At 37.4% G+C, this 19,646-nt stretch overlaps 1 protein-coding gene across 7 annotated transcripts in view; it reads right to left on the bottom strand.

The window, feature by feature from the left end:
* Nucleotides 1-19,646, bottom strand: part of NCOA3 (nuclear receptor coactivator 3) — a 68,811-nt gene that overhangs the window by 9,079 nt on the left and 40,086 nt on the right. For all 7 annotated transcript variants that reach the window (XM_072350479.1, XM_072350477.1, XM_072350476.1 and 4 more), the window contains 11 exons: nucleotides 11,707-11,782; nucleotides 9,285-9,392; nucleotides 7,185-7,357; nucleotides 5,960-6,060; nucleotides 4,834-5,008; nucleotides 4,080-4,268; nucleotides 3,717-3,818; nucleotides 2,948-3,088; nucleotides 2,486-2,633; nucleotides 1,220-1,605; nucleotides 97-977 (listed from right to left, as the gene is read on the bottom strand). In XM_072350479.1, coding sequence (XP_072206580.1) covers nucleotides 97-977; nucleotides 1,220-1,605; nucleotides 2,486-2,633; nucleotides 2,948-3,088; nucleotides 3,717-3,818; nucleotides 4,080-4,268; nucleotides 4,834-5,008; nucleotides 5,960-6,060; nucleotides 7,185-7,357; nucleotides 9,285-9,382 — 2,394 coding nt within the window. In that variant the 5' untranslated portion in view covers nucleotides 9,383-9,392; nucleotides 11,707-11,782. The remainder of the gene's footprint in view (nucleotides 1-96; nucleotides 978-1,219; nucleotides 1,606-2,485; nucleotides 2,634-2,947; nucleotides 3,089-3,716; nucleotides 3,819-4,079; nucleotides 4,269-4,833; nucleotides 5,009-5,959; nucleotides 6,061-7,184; nucleotides 7,358-9,284; nucleotides 9,393-11,706; nucleotides 11,783-19,646) is intronic.

The raw sequence follows: 19,646 nt of genomic DNA, 5'->3' as shown, positions 1-19,646 counted from the left end.
TTGCAAACACCTTGCTAGGAAATGTTTACACAAGCATGCACTGTCCTTTTACCATTCACTGCAGTGTGAAAATATACACATTATATTATACAGTACCTCTTCTGTTGGTTCTGTCTTTATTTTCATCTCCTTTTCTTGACTGGAAGTAGGAATAGTAGAACTACTGCATTGTCCCATTTTATTATCTACATTTTCCACTTTTGGCTTTAGCTCTTTGGAAAGCGGATCCTTAACATCATCTTTATCTAACAGGTATCTTAGTAAAGCATTGTTTTCTTTCTTCTTTGGGCTCAGTTGTTCCTGTTTGACTGTACCTTCTCCACACGGGACTGTGTTACTAGTGTCGTGATATGTGTCTTTACCAGTAGCTTCAGCAGTTATTTTGGCAACCTCTGCAGGGGAATTACCATTTTGCAACAATTTATGTAAAATCCTATGCTTCTCTTGCAGGAGTGACCCGTGCACATTTGAGGAGGAAGAAACCCCTCCAGATGTTGATGAGGAAACTCCTGAAGGACTGGTAACATTGGTAGAAGATTCTTTACAATTGGAGTCTAAAGGTGAGTTTGATGCTGTAGAATGTCCTCTTTCATCTGAAGAGCATGTGAGTAACTGAAGCAGCTTTTTATGCCCTTTGCTTTCAGATTGTCCTCTCTGACTTTCAGATGCATCCAGACTTCCCTCTTTACTATCTTTTTCACTAAGGACATCCCTGCTGTTTGATTGACAGATGGAACTTTCCACCTGATTTTGTTCACAATACAAGCCTGAAGGGCTTTTGGAGTCCTGGTTATTTCCTTTATTTTGCTGAGCTATGCTCATGTTTGGAGAACTGTCCAATTTTGGACCTGGTGAAGAAAGTGTTGATAAAAGGGAAGTTCCAACCCCCTCACTAATGGCTTGAAGTGCACTAAGAGAACTGCTAGAGAAAGTGCTGTTGCTGGTGTTGCTGGCAGATCCCATTGGAGAGTGCATACCTGTATCACAAGACAGAGATCAAACTTATTAGATTACAGCACTTTTTGTACCTGCCTTTACTGCAGGATTACATATGACTGCCACACTGGGTTAAGTACTTAAAAATAAATGTTTACCACAAAAGTAGGTAAACTAAATTTAAGTAATGTGTCACAGAACTGTTAAAATGATGACCAACTGAATGCACATAGAAGTGAGAAAAGAAAGCTTTAAAAAATTATTTATAGCAAAAATAAAGTACCTGTAACTGGAGAAAACTGGTGTGAATTCATTTTTGGACTCCCTCGATTCCTAGCAGACATCATTAGATTCTGTTGGTTAGAAGTTAAACCTGGACTACCATGTGGTGGGCTACTCATATTTAACCCATAATTGTTGCTCTGATAAGCAGAGGACTGCATTCCAGGTCCAGAGCTCACTGGTCCCATATTACCAGAGCCTCCATATCGAGAGCTACTCAGCTGACCCACTGCACTGGGATCTCCCAGGCCATAGTTCCTGTTCTGCATTGGCATGCCTTGACCAGGTGACATATTCATAAGACCAACAGAATTTGTATTTCCAGCCACTGTTGTTCTGATGTTTTGCCCAACTGCATTAGGATTCGGTCGATATCCATTTTGCTCTCTGCAAAATCAAAAACATCCCCAGAGACCCCAAGGAAATGAAGTCAAATCTTATTCAGAATCAACTGCTTCAAAGAAAGAATAACATGATACATACATATTTTTTCCTCTAAGACCAATGAGAATTCAAGCATCTCCACAAAAGCGCAACTAAACTATGTCACTCACTCGCTCATTACACCTTCAGGTGAATTTAGTTACAACTGCATACAAAACCACTGTATTCTGCTTTTTCATCAGCTATTAGTTAGATTTATCAGCTAAAACATCTTTCTTTTTACCTAACCTGAGTCGATGCATGACACTATTCTTCTGTGCACATTAATGATGCCCTGAAGAATCTCAACTATTAATTTTTCAGCATCTGGAGGTGTTTTAATACCAGAAGCAGTGAAACTCCTTCCAGAGAGCAGCATTTCAGTTATTCTTGCAATCAACAAGAAAAGGTCACAGGAAGTTCTATCTAAGGTACATATGAATCATCTGATGCATCTGATCTGGGTTGTGTTTCCAGATGGTGTGCAATTAAAAAGAGCAAGATAAAGCATGTAACTAAGTATTTCTATTTCCCGTGTTTAATTATTATATATGTTAACTCCCAAAAATAAAGAACTCAACCATAAGCCTCATGCAGAAACAGAGGGAAAAACCTCCCTTTAGACAGGGACTGTCATTCTGCCACACAGGTAAGTTCAGGGGCCAAGTGTTGAACACAATCTTAGACTTACATATTCATTTGCAATTCTTGCTTTCTAAACATTCTTGTTCAGTTTGAGTTGTAATCAAAATATTTTAGCTTGGTATCCTCATGTATCTTCAATATCAGATGTATTTTTAGAAGCTACAATAGTTATATGACAAACAGACACTAATGATTTCACCTTTGAAGAAAGTGAGTAGAGACAAATCCATGGCGATCATTAGTTACTGGATTTCGAAACACTTTACTCTTTGTTTGTGCTGTCACTATAGTTCCATCCGCTAAGGAAAAGCGATACAATGGTGTTTCAGCATGGCCTTGTGTATAAGCTGTAAGGGAAATACAGAGTATCATTCATATTCAAAAGGACAAAAATTGCTAATATGTGCTCTTATAGATTTAAAACAAAGTACCAGAAAAACTATCAACACAGACACATTAGAAAAAGAGAAGCAGAGTAAATTCTGTCAGGATTCCTGATTCTCAAGACATCATCCTTCTTCAGGTTGTACTTAGGAATTCACAACAAAAAGGATAACTAAAAACATTGAAAAAAATGAACACAGGCAGAATTTTAGAGTTTTTTCAGAGAAAAATGCAGCCACTGGGAGAAGCAGTAAGGACAAACACTGCAGAGTTTCACCTTCATGGTAGTGGCGTTTGTTTGACCACGACTGTCCCTCATTATGGCATAAGAACCTCTGAATACACCGTCGAATTGTATCCTCAAAGCCAGGTCTCATGGAAGACCGTAATGAGTTTGTGTCGATGTTGACAAGTTTGCCTGTTACAGGAAAGACAAAATCTTTACGGTTATACCAGTCATTTTGTATAATGGCTCCAATGTCACCATTTGCATTTTTAATCAGCCTAACACCAAATTCTGAGTGTTGCCCAGACAGTAAAATTCTCAAAAATACTAACCAGCTACATCCACAAATGAACATCTTAAACATAAATTTAAACACTGAAAAAGCCCCATATAGATGATCTAAGTACTTCAGTTTAAAAACCATAAACATTAGCTCACCAACGGAAGAAACATACAAACATTCTAAAGAACTGTCATTACTTTCAATTATGATTTTGAATATTTCTTATGTGTGAATGAAAGCACAATGAAACCAATTCAAAATGCTGCCGAGTAAACAAGTAATACAAGAAACAAGTAATGCTTTTTACAAGCTTCCCAAACAATGCCATATGAGTGTACAGAAAGAAAATGTGTCCCACTGTTGCTATTGCACTCCAGTGCCAACAATGGTATACTGCACAAAACAACTGGGAATCTTGTTATGAACTCCGATAATTACTACAGATACACAATTTATTTACATACTTGATTTATATAGACCATGAGCTCATGGACAAAAATGATACCTTAATACCTTCATCATGAATATATTTCTCACCTGAAAGATCATGTCTGGTAATGAAGCTCTCTGGATTTGCTGAAAATACTCTTTCTGCAGTTGCAATACGACGTGCCACACAAATCATACAGGACTGTAAATCTGTAATTTAAAAGATGGTTTTTTTTCTTTCATTTCTCTCCTGTTTCATTCTGTCATACAACCTAATAAAATAACTGAAGATTCTTGCATTGTTTAATAGAAGTACATAAACGATGAGAATTTAAGTTTTGGTATTAAGTTTCTAATTCATTCATAAAATGGACTGCACAAACTACATAATTCATCATTACATGTACCGAATAACAGAATGCTTTACTCAGAGATTTCATTTCTGCACAGTAATTGCACAAAATTTCCTACCTTCCCCCTCTTCCATCATAGCTCTTGGCTGAGATAATGCAAAGCACTGCATTGTTTCATATCTCTGGCGTGTTTCCTGGTGGCTGCCCACATCTTCCAAAAGATCATGGGAAGTTTTCACCATCATCCGACAATTAAATGTATGACTCTTCTGTCTAGGTGCATCATTGGTCCAAGCAACTCCATTGACTTAGAAGAACACAGTAAGAATTTATAATAATTTTCAGACAAAATTCATGACCAATTTTTCTTAACTTCGATAACTTCCTTCTAGATTAGAGATGTTAAAGAACTGTAAAATGTTTTCTGAGAATACCATCAGTTCTATAACTTCGGAATAGTAGGACTGTACATCAGGTTAAACTAATTTTCTAACATGACAACTGCAGTATTACTTGAAGAAGAGCAGAAAAATCATTTCTTCAAAAGCCATACTTAAAAAACAAGCAGTTCCCTCAGCTAGTTGTACAGTTTTATAGAATATGTTCCTTTAGAATCCTTGTTCTAAGTTACACATAAACAAACTGCAATGGCTGAAGTACAGTGTTAATTTCCAGCATATTTATTTCTAGTGGTGTGCTCTATTAAGAGCATACTAATAATTTCCAAGAGTAATATACTTTTGAAGTCAAATTTCCTTTGTAAAAGTAATTTGTTTTGTAAAGTCGTCCATCACAAATTGTTTTGTGTTTTTTTTCTCTTCCGATTGTTTGCAAACAGCTTGATAACAGCATAGTATGTCAGCTTTCATTACCTGAAGATTTAGGCAAGTTTTTAAGGAAGTCCTTCCTGTCCTCTTCATGCAAGATACCGTAGACACTTGTATTAACCAAATCTTCCTGTTTATATTGCAAATACTGTGTGACGTTTTCTGACACAAATACTATGTTCCCATCTCGATTGACAACGAACAGGAAACCGTCCAATGCCTAAATAGCAACACAGCATATGAGACTGCATAATTCTGAACATAATTTAGTTTAAAAACTTTGCAGGTGCTAAATGCCAAGTCATAATACATGCATTTATTTTCAGAAGTAGAAATGAGTTTTCACACTTTTCTGCACAGAAAATGGAATGTGTTAAGGAATGACTTCAATATCCAAAATTTGTCTGTTCATTTGTTATTCAACTGAGATTTGTCATAGTGACAACCAGCCTTCTTGTTTTATTCTTTCTTTATCTGGAAACAAGATAATGAATTGATAACATTATTTCTATAGCTGACAAATTGAAATAAGAAGAAATTCAGTCAAACAAGTGATGAAACTTTCAGATTTTTTTTTTTTTTAATGCTTCAAGAATGCTTTTTAATGCACTAATTTTTTGGGCATATGGAAAAAATATCTCCTATGTACCTTTTTGTGGGGTTTTTTTGTTTGTTTCTTGTTTTTTGTTTTGTTTTGTTTTTGCTTTTTTCAGTTATTCTTTGATTCTTGATAGCAACATGAGGTGAATGCGCTCCATTTTTTAGAAATAAAAACAGCAATACACATCACAGATCCCTATTCCTTATAAAGCCACATCAACTTATTTTAACAGCTAACCCTCAAAGCAAAGGAAAAATATTCTTGATATTGCCAAGCACAGCTTTAGTAAGAATTTACTAATGACTGCTACAGAAAGTAAAGAATAAGAGACAAAGCCAAAGGCTGTTCTTTTCTTTCCTTCACAGACTATTTCAGTGAAATTAGGAAAACACAAAAGATTTTAACCCTGATCCTTTCAAACACTTAAACAAAACTATGTCTGAAAGGGTCAGAGATAAAACGTTCTTTTATACTATTTCACTATAAGATTGCAGGTTCTACTGTACTAGTTTCAGCTGCTCTAAGCACTTATTTTTCCTTGGGATTTACTAAGTTCTAATCTGCACTTGCCTGTAGTAAAAGAGGTCCCAAGGAGTCCTTATCAATAACTCCTTGACCTGTGGAAGACACATCAGCTTTCTGAACATCATCATCATTGGAAACTGCTTTTCCTGAAACCCAGAAGACATATTTCAGTAAAGCAACATTTCATACAAAGCCTACATTTTAGTATTAGGAGCTAGATTCTGAGATCTATGTGAATTAAGGCTAAATAGGGAGGCAGTAATGAGAGAGATCTCATATTAGTAGTTGCTTTTGACCAGAATAAATGTAATGGCTAGATAATATCAATCTTCTGGGATCATCTGACTGATGAATGATTTTCTCAATGGCCATTTCACACATTTCTTAGCACATCTCTTCTTGCTGGTTTTAATTTGATTATCTCATCATCACTGGCCACAGTCAACAGATGCCATTACCACTGTTCTGCAAACAGCATTTGGCACATATTAACATGTGTATGTGCATATGTATGCTTGGATATACATACATACATACATATATATATATATATATATACACACATAGACAAAGTTACATTTTAAGAATCAAAACATCCTAAATAAATAGCATTACTGAGGGAAAACATGCAAAAATCATCCACATCAGGCAGTAGAATTACAGAAAGAAATAGTAAACTTTGTTCTGTGGATTGTGTACTGAAATATAATAATTATTACATTAGTTACTACATTAGGTTACATTACAAATACCTTAAAAACAGAAGACATCTTTTCAGAACTGTCTTAACTTGTCTCTAGAACTGGCAAATCATCACTAGATATCAAACAATAATTTACTGCCCAAAGGAAATACGCACCCATAACAACTTAGTCATTTGAAATACAGATACAGAAATATATATAGTTATTTGTAATATATACATATTCTATCAGTATGCATTTCATTTTTTTCATATACCGTTCATATTATACCACTTAGGTTTATCCTCAATGAAAGAAATTAATGAAACTTGATGTACTGGAGTTTTCTCCTTTGCTTATTTAATGATCCTTAACGTGAAAGACAACGATATTCTGTATACCATATTATGACATGGCACAATACTATCCATACATCCATTGAAGGTCTGGTTCAAGTCAAAATCTCAAGTACTTTTCAACTACGTGCGATTATTAAAACAATACTGAATTTCCCATGTTACTACGGCTTTGAAAAAGGAATCACAAGAAAAAGAAATTATTTGTTTTGGTTTAGCAGGAAATTATACCTTGCTCCTTTATCTGTCGAATCTGTCTCACGGTTTCTTTTAAAATAGCACACTTGTCTGGTTTGACATTGAAATTGTCAATGTCACTCAGATTAGCAGATATCAGTTCAGCCAGTTCTTCAATGTATTTGCTTTCCTGCTCACGTCGACGCTTCTCACCACTGCAGGTCAGACTACAAACCAAAAACATTATTCTATATACTTATATTCCATCACATACAAAAGCTGTGTTCACACCATGAATTTCAAGATATTTCTCCTATCTATTAAACCTAGCTGGCAGTCATTTCAGCAACTGTAAATCTGAAGAGCATTGTGTGTGTTTTACACTGCTGTTTCTTTTTTTGTTGTCCAGTGTTTCCTTATGTTGTGAGTTTGTTTTCTAAGAATCTTAAGTACCGGTTTATCTAAAGAGGATATGGGAAGGATATTCAGCTCAAAAAATCCCCCTGTGATTACTCCTTTTCAGGTAACTGAGGAGAGCAATGCAGTCTCTTGTCAGCCTCCTCTTCTGCAGACTAAACAGTCCCAGTTCCCTCAGTTGCTCCTCACAATTCCTGTTAAACCAAGACTGAGCTGCAGGTAATACTGCCAGTGACTGGCTGCCAACTGGACTGAACTCCATTCACCAAGCCTCTTCGAGCCTGGCCAGCCAGTTCTTCAACCAGCAAACTGTGCACCTCTCTCCAAGCTATGAGCAGCCAGCTTCTCCAGAGTACTGCAGGAAGCAATGTCAAACACTTTACCAAAACCCAAACATCCACAGACCTTCCCTCAGCTACTAAGTGTAACATCCTGTCACAGAAGATTAGGTTGGTCATGGACAGCCTGCCTTTCATAAACCCATGCAGGCTGGATCTGATCAATGAATTGTATGTGCCATGTAATGATATTCAAGACTATCTGCTCCACAACCTTCTCTGTCACTAAGGTCAGAATGACAGGCCTGTAATTCCCTGGATCCTCCTTCTTGCCCTTAGAGTCACATTTGCTCACCTTCAGTCAGCTGCTCATCTTCAGAAAGCAGCTTGACGAGCACTTCCAACAGCTCCTTCAGTACACATGGATAAACTCCATCCAGCCCCACAGACTTACAAATGTTCAAATGATGTATGAGGCTGCTTAAAGTTCCCCACAGGATTATAGGATCTTCATTTTGCTCCCTGTCACCATCTTGTGGAACCGGAACCCTGAGAACTGGCATTACTAGTAAGGACTGACATTTCCTCTCACATTCAATAAAGGATGGAGATTCTCCAGCACTAGAGTCATCCTGAGTTGCCTGCTGCTTCTTTTTGGAGCTCATTAACTCTTCTCCCCAAGCTCCTGAAGAAGCTCACTATTCAGCTAGGCTGGTTTTCTCCCCAGCTGGCTCAACTTTTGCAGTATTGGGATAGCCAATTTCTTACATGATGGGAGGAAATTGGCAAGGGACAGCAGCTAAGCATATAAATGGGAGAAATACTGGTACATATCTGGTATTTTGGTGAAACTGGGGACTGTATAAGAAGGGTTTACTGTGTGGGAACAATAACACAGAAGGAGAACCATTAATGTGTGGCAGAAAGGAAAAAAGTCAGAGGGAGATCTAAAACTGAGTTCTTCAGATAACTGAATTGCTGTCAGATTTGAGAGAGAAGAAGAAGGCAGCATGGAATGCCAAAATTCAAGATAAGACTGCAGAGAACAAGTATGGAGAAATGCTTGTCAAAAAAGCACTGAATCTACTGCAGTGTTTTGTGGTGACTATAACCTCCAAAATGAGACATGCCAAGTCAATTACCAGACATAAGATGCTGACTTTGTAATTTATGTGAACTAACATGCTTTTCTTCTTTAGTCTTGTAATCACGGCTTCAAACAGTGAGTCCTTATACACTCACTCCACTAAGATTAATGTAAGTCTAATTACTGTTCATAAGCTTTGGCAGATCTACAAATAACAGTACAGCTGGGCATTCTCACGACAAAAGTCAGCTTAAAGAACTCTTCAATTAAACAAAATGATCAGTTAGAACTCACATTAAATTGCTATGAAAACTTGAAAAATATTTTTAAAAATCCATAATACAAAAAGCAGAGAAGACTGAATAAACCTACCTTGCAACTGGAGTATCACAGGGCAGAGGCTTGCGTTTCCTTGACTCATTGGTCAAGCTATCCAAGGAGTTTTCTCCTAATCCACTCATCCTGACCATACATCAGCAACTGGAAGTAATAAAATAAGAATTCATTCCATTTACTATTTTTCCAGGGTAAAAGCTCATAAGTACAGTTAAAGCAGCAGTTACCTTGCCTGAGGTCGAGGGAAAACATACTGTTACACCACTAGATGACAGTATATCACCAGATAACAGCAGGAATAACATTTTCTTCAAGCAGCTGGATGAAGAACTATTCATTTGAACAAGCAGTTTCAAAAACATGTTACATAAACAAACTATGATCATGCAAAAAGCAGTTAATTATCTGCAGCTGACGTCTGACAAGAACTTATGACTCACAGGGTCTTATGCCTACAGACCTCATGCTGAGGCTGAGCTCCAGAGCTGGTGACAAACACACACCCCAAACTGGGGCCTTCCCCCCACCCCACAGCTGCATTCCCAGACCCAGAATAACGCTGCAGTGCTGAGAGCTATTGTGGAAAGAGAGCTCAAAATATGATAAGTATTGAGGATGGCTTGGGAAGGGTATGGACACAGGAAATGTCAGAAGCCAAATATAAGGAAGAAAGATATGTTAAGTAGTTGAAAAATATGTTAAAATAAATAAAATATGTTAAGTAGTTGCAAAATTCAGCTTAGCTGGCTCAACTTTCAGCATTTCTGTGGAATGCAATTTGGCTTGCATTAAATGATTTAGAATGGGAATGCCACTTCTTGCTTAATATCTTCCTGTATTGACAGGTTTTGAACTCACAATAGAATTGAATAGAAAACAAAGTTATTACATTTTGTCTGTGTAACACGATATACAACACAGCAGATCTATTGAAGAAAAGCTTTTGGTGCATATATTCCAAAGAGTGCAGGAAGAAGGAAAATGTGTTAGTTGATGCAGCTTCTTTTCCTCCTATTGCACTCAAGTAGGCTACGGGAGCTTTCTCCATCTTGAAGCTGCACATACATATTTTCTTTTCCCTTTCCCTAAAAATCTTCTCCTCTCCATAAGCACCTTTTCAAGTTAAAAAGGCACATAATGTCTAGAACAACTACAACTGCTTAGCTAAGGAAATTCTAGAAGCTTATTTGCAATACATATAGATTTACAATATAAGTTGTTAACAGGCAAACCAATTTGCCTGCTGAACAAAATCTTAGCAAAAGAAGCCATTACTGAGTAAGTTAATAATGAAATAAATCATCAGTGAAAAGATATCAGATGTAATGTTTATCTGTTGAAAATGAACCTGTAATTTCTAATGGACTAAACATATAAATATATAAATATTTATGTGTCTGATATTCTGAGTTATCAGAACCATAATCTCATTATAATTTCTACAAACGCCCATCACTTCACTGGAATCCTTTACTCATTTTCATGAACTGTTTTGTAAAATAAAGACTACACTCTATTTAGCTATTCAAAACAGTTGGTAATAAGCCATACCTTGTTCTGTCCCATTTGATATTTTCAAAAGACATTTTAAACACAGTCCTAGCTCTCACCAAATAATTTAGGAAGACAGGCATTTGTATGAAACGGAAAAAGAATGTTAAAATTGAATGGAAGAAAATATGACCAGAGCAATCTGAAGTTTACACTTAACACAAATGTAAGAAAAACCAAGATTTCATCAGCAGTTAGAAGTCCTCCAAGTGAAAGACATGAAATCCACCACTTGTAGCTGTACTGAACTACTACATACTGATGCTCCTACATCCATCACTACAGTGTAAGCACAGGCAGCAATGTTTGGAGGAGATGGTCCTTACTTCCATGATTATTTGCAAATAATAACACTAGCAGTAGTGTGCAGTACTATTAGATTTACCTTTTCGGGCACAGACTTAAATTTTCTATAATTTTTCTCATTCAGCAAAAAAGGAGAAACAGGAAATCAAAGAATAATGAAGACCTTCTAGCTCTTCAATAACTGTGTTTGGCTCCATCAACTTTCTGCTATAATAAATATATGTATTCATGGCATACAGCACACTTGGAAGCTCTTATGTCTGAGCTGATTTCTTGTTTGAAAAATTCACTGGGGAAAAAGCATAAATTGGCTCTCAGCATTCCCTAGAATAAGCCAATTAAGAACAACTAAATCAAACCAGTCCTTTTCAATGAATCATGAAGATGATATGAAATTTGTTTTTAATTATATATAATTTTAAAATATTAAATATAATAATCTTAGACATAATTCAGATGACTTTTTAAGACACCAATTTTAATAAAACAGCTTACTCAAAGGAAAGCCCCAAATATTTGAATGTAATTTGTTGTAAATAAAACTAAAGACATTCCATTCAGCAGTTTCCTATTCTCATTGAAAAACACATTTCGTACTTACCCGACCTTAACAAACATTCAAGCACAGGATACTTTTCACAGGGTCCCCAGAATCAGAAACCATTTTAAGTCACATCCTGAAAAACAAAAAAGGCTCTACAATAAGATAAATTCAAAAAATCCTTCTCATTTATTTATTTATTTTTAATCTAATATTAACAGTCTTAGCAAAAACTAAACATTCACTGTTCACTTATTGTAACATGAAAGGAATTTAGAACTCATTTGTATTAACTGTAAATGTCATCTCTGGTATGTGCCAAACAGCTAATAGTCTGAACTGTGCCATCACAGATGCCAGCACTAAGGTAGATTTCCTTTCACATAGGAACAGAAAATACACCTTTTTCATTTAGTGGAAATCTAAAGAAAAAGTTGATGTTTGATCTTAGTAACTTAAAAATCTAAGTACAAAAAACCACAGCCCTAAATTAATGATTTTGTCAAGTGATGATTGCCAAGCAAAAAGCTCAGTGCTCAGCCATTCTCTGCCAGCTTGTGCACACTGTACATAACTGATACACAAGAATAACTGCTTTCACAGCTATAAACACTTGGTTTTCCGTTACGCTGATTTCCTATGAAATTCTAGGAATGATTAATCCATATTGCCACGCGTTTTATAGAAGGTATGATTAAGTGTTCTAATTAGTGAGATTCTGGGTCTCTACAGAGAATTACAGGAACTTAGGAAAAGTTTCAAACAACAGCTGCGTGATTGAATTGATTTACTGAAAATTGCTTAAAGCGCTACGTAAAGCAGAGGCTGTTCAAGCTAATTAGAAAAATAAATTGCTCCTGGGAAATATTTATGAGACACTCACATGTAAGCACACACCATAGGCCTATACCAAATCAAGAGTTTCAAAATGGATACTTCCAGTCAGACTGCTTAACAGGTAATCAGCAGTAGGCAGGTAAAGGGGTTTTATTCAAGTAGCTCATTTCTTAAGAAAGTGAACTGAAGCTTTTCATATCAACTGGTTGCATTCACATTCATCTGCTGTTCTAACCACCCCTTTGACCATGCTGACTGTAGCTTTATTTCGACGTACAAGAATTACTGATGAGAAGGCTGATTAAGAATATGGTCACATAAGAGTAAGTAAGCATCAAGAGTAAATTGTCTACTAATTAAATACTTCAGTAGCACCATTTTAAGCTCTATCAACCTCTGCTAATCACAAGAAACCTCAACAAAATCACGCACACGAAAAAGGAAGATCAAACTAAATTCTCGGATGCAGTATCAGAAACATTTGTCTGGATGTGAGAGGAAATTAAATCCTTCGGCTGTTGATTCCCACAAAAATGCTGAGCCAGCTGCACACCACCCCCAGCTACAGTTTGCCATCCAGCTTCACCGGGATGCTCTTATACCCACTGATGTTTCTAATGGACTGGGTTTATGAAAGAAAAAGGAAGCCTCAATCACACTGACTGCTGAGTGTGATGTGATGCTTTTTCTTCCTCAAATGTTTGGAACAGTTTAACAAACTGATGAAAATATCTGTGCAGGAATGGAAGCAGTTCAAAAGCGCCACAAGCAACAGTCTCACCTGGAAACTGAGCTAGGCAGGTGAATCTGACAGCAGGACTACTCAGAATCATGCAAAAGACCTCAAGGATTCTGCATGACTGGAAATGCAAGGGGAAAGGGGGGAACTCCGAGAAAGCAGTACGCAGAAAACCCCACTGAAATCTTAATCTTACCTAAATTCATTTTAGAATATTCCCTTCCTATTCCTCCCAAAGATAGATGCAAATATTTGAGCTGCTTAAAAAGAAGATGGAATACAACTTATCAAAAAGCACCGCAGTAAAGTAACTGCAAAGGAAGCTTCTGAAGAAGCCCTACAGTAGGGCACTTGAAGGTTTTATAAGAGCATCTAGAGCAGCATCTGCATGACTTTGGCCATGCACTGCAGAGGGCCATCGTTTGGGAACTATCACCTAGCAGGGCAGCTCCCAGCATTCCCAGTTCCATTCCACAAGCCAGGACTGAACTAAAGCTCGATGAAACACAGAAAGGGAAATGCTACCTGGTTTCCCAAACAAAAATTAAAATAAGTTTTGCCATACATCTAAAGTAAATCTCAGACCACACATTGCTACACTATAAATGAAACAGAATATTAAAATACTATAGTAAGTCATTACATTATCATCTACAACATTGAAATAAATAATAAAATACATCCCTCTTTTTCAACAATACACCTGCTGCTAAAGAAAGCCCAAACTCTTAACATAATGCAGCTGAGCATTCAGCACTGCTGTACTCTAAACTTACTGCTTTGGAGTACAGAGATTACAGACAACTTTGTAGCTTTTCAAGCATAAAGAACATTTTACTTCAACAGTGTTGTCTATTCTGCTTCACCTGAACTAGTACAGCTTACTGGAAACAGAGCAATGCAGCTTGTGAATGCCAGTCTCACAGTATTACTCTGCAGAGCGTGGCACCGGGGCTCAGCAGAACACTTCTCCACCAGCTCTGCCCATGCCAGTACCACTGCCAACACGTGAGCGCACCATTTCCTGTCTATAAGCTACTCAACTAAAAAGTAAGGCTGTTCAAATAAAAACATCCTTCAGTGTATTTCAGTGTCACACGCTCGACATTCTGACCTTTGGCTCATTTCCCCACTTGCAGGATGAACTCCAGAGATACTCAGCTTACCCCATGCAGGGACTGGGCATACAGCACAGCACAGCTATCAAATGTGAGCGTACAAGTGGTCAGCCCAATTTTTAAAACACATCACAGAAAGATCACATCAGACTCTGTGCAGAATGGCTAGACAAAAAGCTGCGTTACTGCATGTGGCACAGAAGTAACAACATGACATATTCAGAGCTGAATGTGCCAGATACAGCAAATACATTGGCTACCTTTAGAAAGAGGATTTAAAGAGGATTACGTCTTCCGCCCTTCTTTAATGTTTCAGAGATAATTCATATGCTTGTTTTAGAAGGAAATCAAACATACTACATTTGAAATTACAGTACATTAAAACAACATATTTTAAATCCCATGGGGGGAAAATGAAGCAGACTGAAAAAATGCAGTGGAACCTTAACAACTTGCTTTGTACATCTGACAGCAGAGTAACAAACCACAGGAACAGATAAAGAGACTGAAGTAAGTTGAGTTAACACAGAGGTTTTGCTGGTGTACTGCAACTATTTCATACTATTCACCTGACTATTCAAACTAAAGCACCTGTGCTTATTTTATGAATTAAAAAGCAAATCATCTTTTTAATAGTATTAATACATACATACACTATCCCAATCTAGTGCTTCCACCAGAACAATAATCAATAACAATGTTCCCACTCACATGCATTTCACAACTGCCCACTTTGCCTCTCCCCCACCTTCTCAGCCTCTATTTTCTAGATAATAACTGACTCAGACCCACTCTTCATGAACCAGTGCTGTCAGTTAAAAAAATAAAAACGTGCTATCTATAACCCGGCAATCAGTGAAGCACACTTTGCTGAAACATGTTAAATAACCTTAACTCAGCACCCATTCTTGCTATACTATGTGCTCCATCTTAGGGAGACTGTAATTTTTCAGGCCTTGTCAGGTTTAATCTACCAACTTCCCTGCTGTGTTTAGTTAGCACTGTACACTTGCTGGGCTTTTTCAGAACATGACAATTAACTTGAGCCACTTTCACTTTGCATATATTAAAATGACAGGGCATTTTCAGTTAAAGGATAGTCAGAGGTGGATCACATTCCTAGTACTTCTCCTGTTCCTCTGATAAATAAGGCTTGTTCTCTATTTTTGGAATGTCATCGCTGGTTAATTTGTTTCCTATAGGTCTCTGTTTGCTTGCCACTGTAATAGTTACAAGACCCTGTTACAATAAATAAACTGGAAGAAAAGGCTCCCGTGAGCTCGATGTCATAAAAAAGGCCGGTCTGTCTTTATGCCTTGACCATATGCTGCAGAACACCTGTAAAAACTTCTCACCTGTCAGCTTCTGCACAAAACACTGCAGTAAAGAGGTTAACGTGTCTCAGTGCAAGTCCAAAGACACATGAGCTACGCTCTACAGTCAGAACAAATGCTGCCCTCATAACCCAGCTGTGAGCTTACTAGTGAACTTACTTGGCCAGCCGTGTTTGTCAGGTTACAGTTCTTTTAAGATGCAGTCACACCACCAACTTGCATGACACCAGCAACAAGAGTTGGTACGCTTCAGCAGTGGGCCAAAAGATACCATAGGCGGCTTTAATCCTGACTGATTTTCAAGCCACTGTACTGGAAGTGGTAATGTGGGCTTTTGGTATAGCTGCTGGTATCAGTCAAGTCTTCCTAGAATATATTTAGAATGCTTTTTATACAGGTAACCAAATAGTCACTGGAAGGGATCTGGGATCTTGGAACATCTAGATCTTGTGAGATTACAGAACTAGATAGTGGTCACAGCAGTAAAGACTGATAGAGTCAACAACAGCTTACTTCAACAAAGCTATCCGGAACTGAATCTACACAGAACGGAAAGTTCATTATTTTTCTTTGTCCCCTCCAGCTTAATAGATGAAAAAGGTTAAAGCACTCCACATTACAGAAAAAAAAATAATAAATATTTTTTCTTTTTTTACCCAGTTCAGAGCACATCCTGAAGAGTTCCAAATTTGGCCACTTATTTTGTATTTCAGCTTTATATGCACACGTATTTTGCGCTACTGTCTCACAAATGGAAACAAGATCTTAAGCTGAAAAACCCTCGAAATTCTCAAGAGACAAAGCTGTTCAGAGCAGCCATAGGCCTCTTGGGTACTGGGGGTGGGGGAACTGATGTTAATTTCAGGCTTTTGTTCTCTTTGTGCGTGTGTGTGCTTGTGTGCATGAGTGCACGTGAGTATTTTTTCTTAATATATGAATCACCTCTCTCCTATTCAAACATCTAAACAACCACATTACTTTAAAAATGCAGAACATGTTTTTATAGTGTTTTTTTTTTTTACTATTTTAATATGCACTGATGCATCCTTCTGATTACTATATAGAACTGTAAGATGAAGCATATAAACACTGACTAAAATCCTTAAAACATAACTTGGGTTTACTAGAGAAAACATAATGCATTTGATCTCAGTTCCTTCTATGCACTGAAGCACATTTGCACATCCCTCAGAGCTCAATGCTAGGAACAACCTAGCAGCAAAACCTAGTTTCCAAAGTTCAGTCAGTGCTTTTGCTCTTATTCTGAAAACATTTTAAGTCACATACAACAATCCAATTTCATTTATCCATACAACCCATACGTTTGGTAGTATACCTAGAAACACCAAATCCTTATGATCAGTGTATTTATTAAACAGTTCTTGCAAAGCAATTGGGTGACAAAAGCATTTTCTTTCATGAGCTGCTAAAGACACAACTCCTTACCTTAATTTAACAATGATTAGGAATTAGTTTTCCCTTGAAGAGGGAAACTCTATTTCATCACAGTTAAACTCAATCTGCAAGTTACCATTTTCTGGGAGCTATGCACTGCTCTGACATCTCAGAAACAAAACGTACTGCTGATGTTCTGGTGAAATCAGGCAATGCAATCAAGTGCATGGAGTTTGTTTCACTAAATACAAGTGATTTTTCTCTAGGACATCAAGAAGTCCATTCCTTTCCCTGAAGTTCCAAATCAGTCATCAGCGAGTGCACTCTCCTTCCTGGAACACTGGGTTCAGATACATTTTTACGTATTACATGCAAGGAATGGTTCTGTTCTGCCATTCTAACCCACAAGCATCTCAAGGAAAAAAAAAGACTGTGTTCTGGATTTCTGGAGACAAGTTGCACACAGCTAGCATCACAGTATTACAGCTAGCATTAGCACCTGACTTGTCCGTCGAACTGACCAAGTGAGACTTACCCTCAGCACAGAGACTTCCGAAGTGAAAACTCTTACAGAGTTTCAGGAATCTTTTATTTCGGTGTCTACAAAACAACCTAGCATTTTGTAGTGGTTTGGTTCCAGGCACTTCCAAGACAGATGTTGTTACTAGGAGCAGAGCTCTGCACACAGTAATGGGGGGAACAAGCCTTGCCAGAGGTGTCCTGGGTCCACAGGAGAGCAACTGAGATACAAACCACTCAGAAACACTCATAGGAATTTCTTTCCCTCCTCCTGAACTCTGAAAGCCAGTTCCACAAAACATAACACCTCACACTACCAAGCCCCCAGCACCGGACAGAAGCATTGATTATCCTCTTAAGAAAAGCAGGTCATAAACTGTATGGCCTGCTGTCATGAATTCCCAGCCAGCTGCAATATACACCACCTCCAAGGGCATAGATATCCAACAAAAGCATTCGGCTGTTAGCAAACAACAACAAAAAGACCGCAATGAGAAGCAGCTTCAGTACCTTCACTAACATGTTCATACTTAATCAGAGCATCCTATAAAACAACTAGAAATTATGATGTATTCATGGAATCTTTATCTTTTGTATGCTTTTAGCTCTAAAAGTAGGGCTAGACAGCACAACAAAAGCAGCCTACAGAAGTGATGAAGACAAAAGTATGTTTCAAACACAGTACTTCCCTTAAATGAAAAATCAAGTAACCAGCCATAAAGGGAAGCTGCTGTAAAAGAGTAGAGAGATGTAATACAGAATGCCAAATATTTTCCTGTTTGCTTTTTCTACACATAATAGTGTTATCTGAGAACCATGCAAAAAAAGAATTTGCTTACAGAAAAATAATTCTGAATATATAGAAGAGCACTGCTACTGCCTGTTCAACTCAGTCATCCGAGTGTATGAGTGAACAATATGGCCCAGGAACAAGCACAGATTACTTTCCATTACACCTCAGTGTAAGGAGCCAGGAGGTCTAACACATGTGAGGTTTTCTCTTCCCAGGTGCTCTAAAGAAAGCTACACCCATGCCTGGACATTAAATTTGCTGGCCTGACAGACTGGGAATCTGGTATCAAGGCTACTCAAGGGGCTTCTGTCAAAGCAGAACAAAGATAAAAATTAATTTTGAAATGAAACTACCTAAAAATTATTTAATTAAAATTAGTTGCTGTTAATAATCTCATTAAGAACACAGATGAACACATCTGACTTCAATCTCCAGAGAGGAATCATAAATACAGGTTTAAAACTCTTTCAATTGCACACAGACTTCATGCTAAAACTGCACATTCATTTGATGATGTTGATGTGATGATCTAAGATTATAAAATGGTATTTGTTGGAAGAAATTCCTTTTGCTAGGTTTTGCCATGCATTAATTTACTGTATATACAAATAACATACTCAGCTAAATCTTCCTCCCACTCTAGCAGAATGAAGATATTTGTGACCTAAATTTCTTTTTGTACAGCCTATGCCAATTTGCCTGAGAAAAGAATCAAAAGAGGAGCGGTCATTAGAGATGCAAGAGAGAAAAGAGCCTTAAAGAGCACCCACATCTGTGACATCTTGGTGTGAATGGAGACAATAGGCTCCTTCTGGGGCTGTAACAGAGGGTGTGGGGGATGAAGGGCAGCAGGCCGGGTTTGTCTGTAACCTGAAGATGCAAAGAATTCACAAAAATGCAGTTAGGAAGCATTATGTGCCAAAAACAAAAGTCTTATTTCTTTTCTTTTTAAGATGAATTTAATTCTTTAAAAAATAGTTATGAAACAGACTCAAGCACAGTAAAACAGGAAAAGAACACATCACTCTTTACAAAAAAGAGGAGGTCACCAGGTAGGTGTGATGGACACATCGTATAAAAGCAACTAAAGACAAGGCTCTATTGATAGAACAAATAAAGCCTAGCATTTGTAAGGACTTCAGAAAAATTACTGGCCATCATAAAATCTGGACAGAACCATACAGAAATACTAAGGCAAAGACAGTGGAAAACAAAAACAATCAAATTCTTACTAGGACTCACCAGATGTTCATAAATTAAAAGCA

Source organism: Excalfactoria chinensis, chromosome 15 (genome assembly GCF_039878825.1).
Source record: "Excalfactoria chinensis isolate bCotChi1 chromosome 15, bCotChi1.hap2, whole genome shotgun sequence".
Classification (NCBI taxonomy): domain Eukaryota; kingdom Metazoa; phylum Chordata; class Aves; order Galliformes; family Phasianidae; genus Excalfactoria; species Excalfactoria chinensis.
This window is presented reverse-complemented; position numbering and strand designations above follow the sequence as displayed.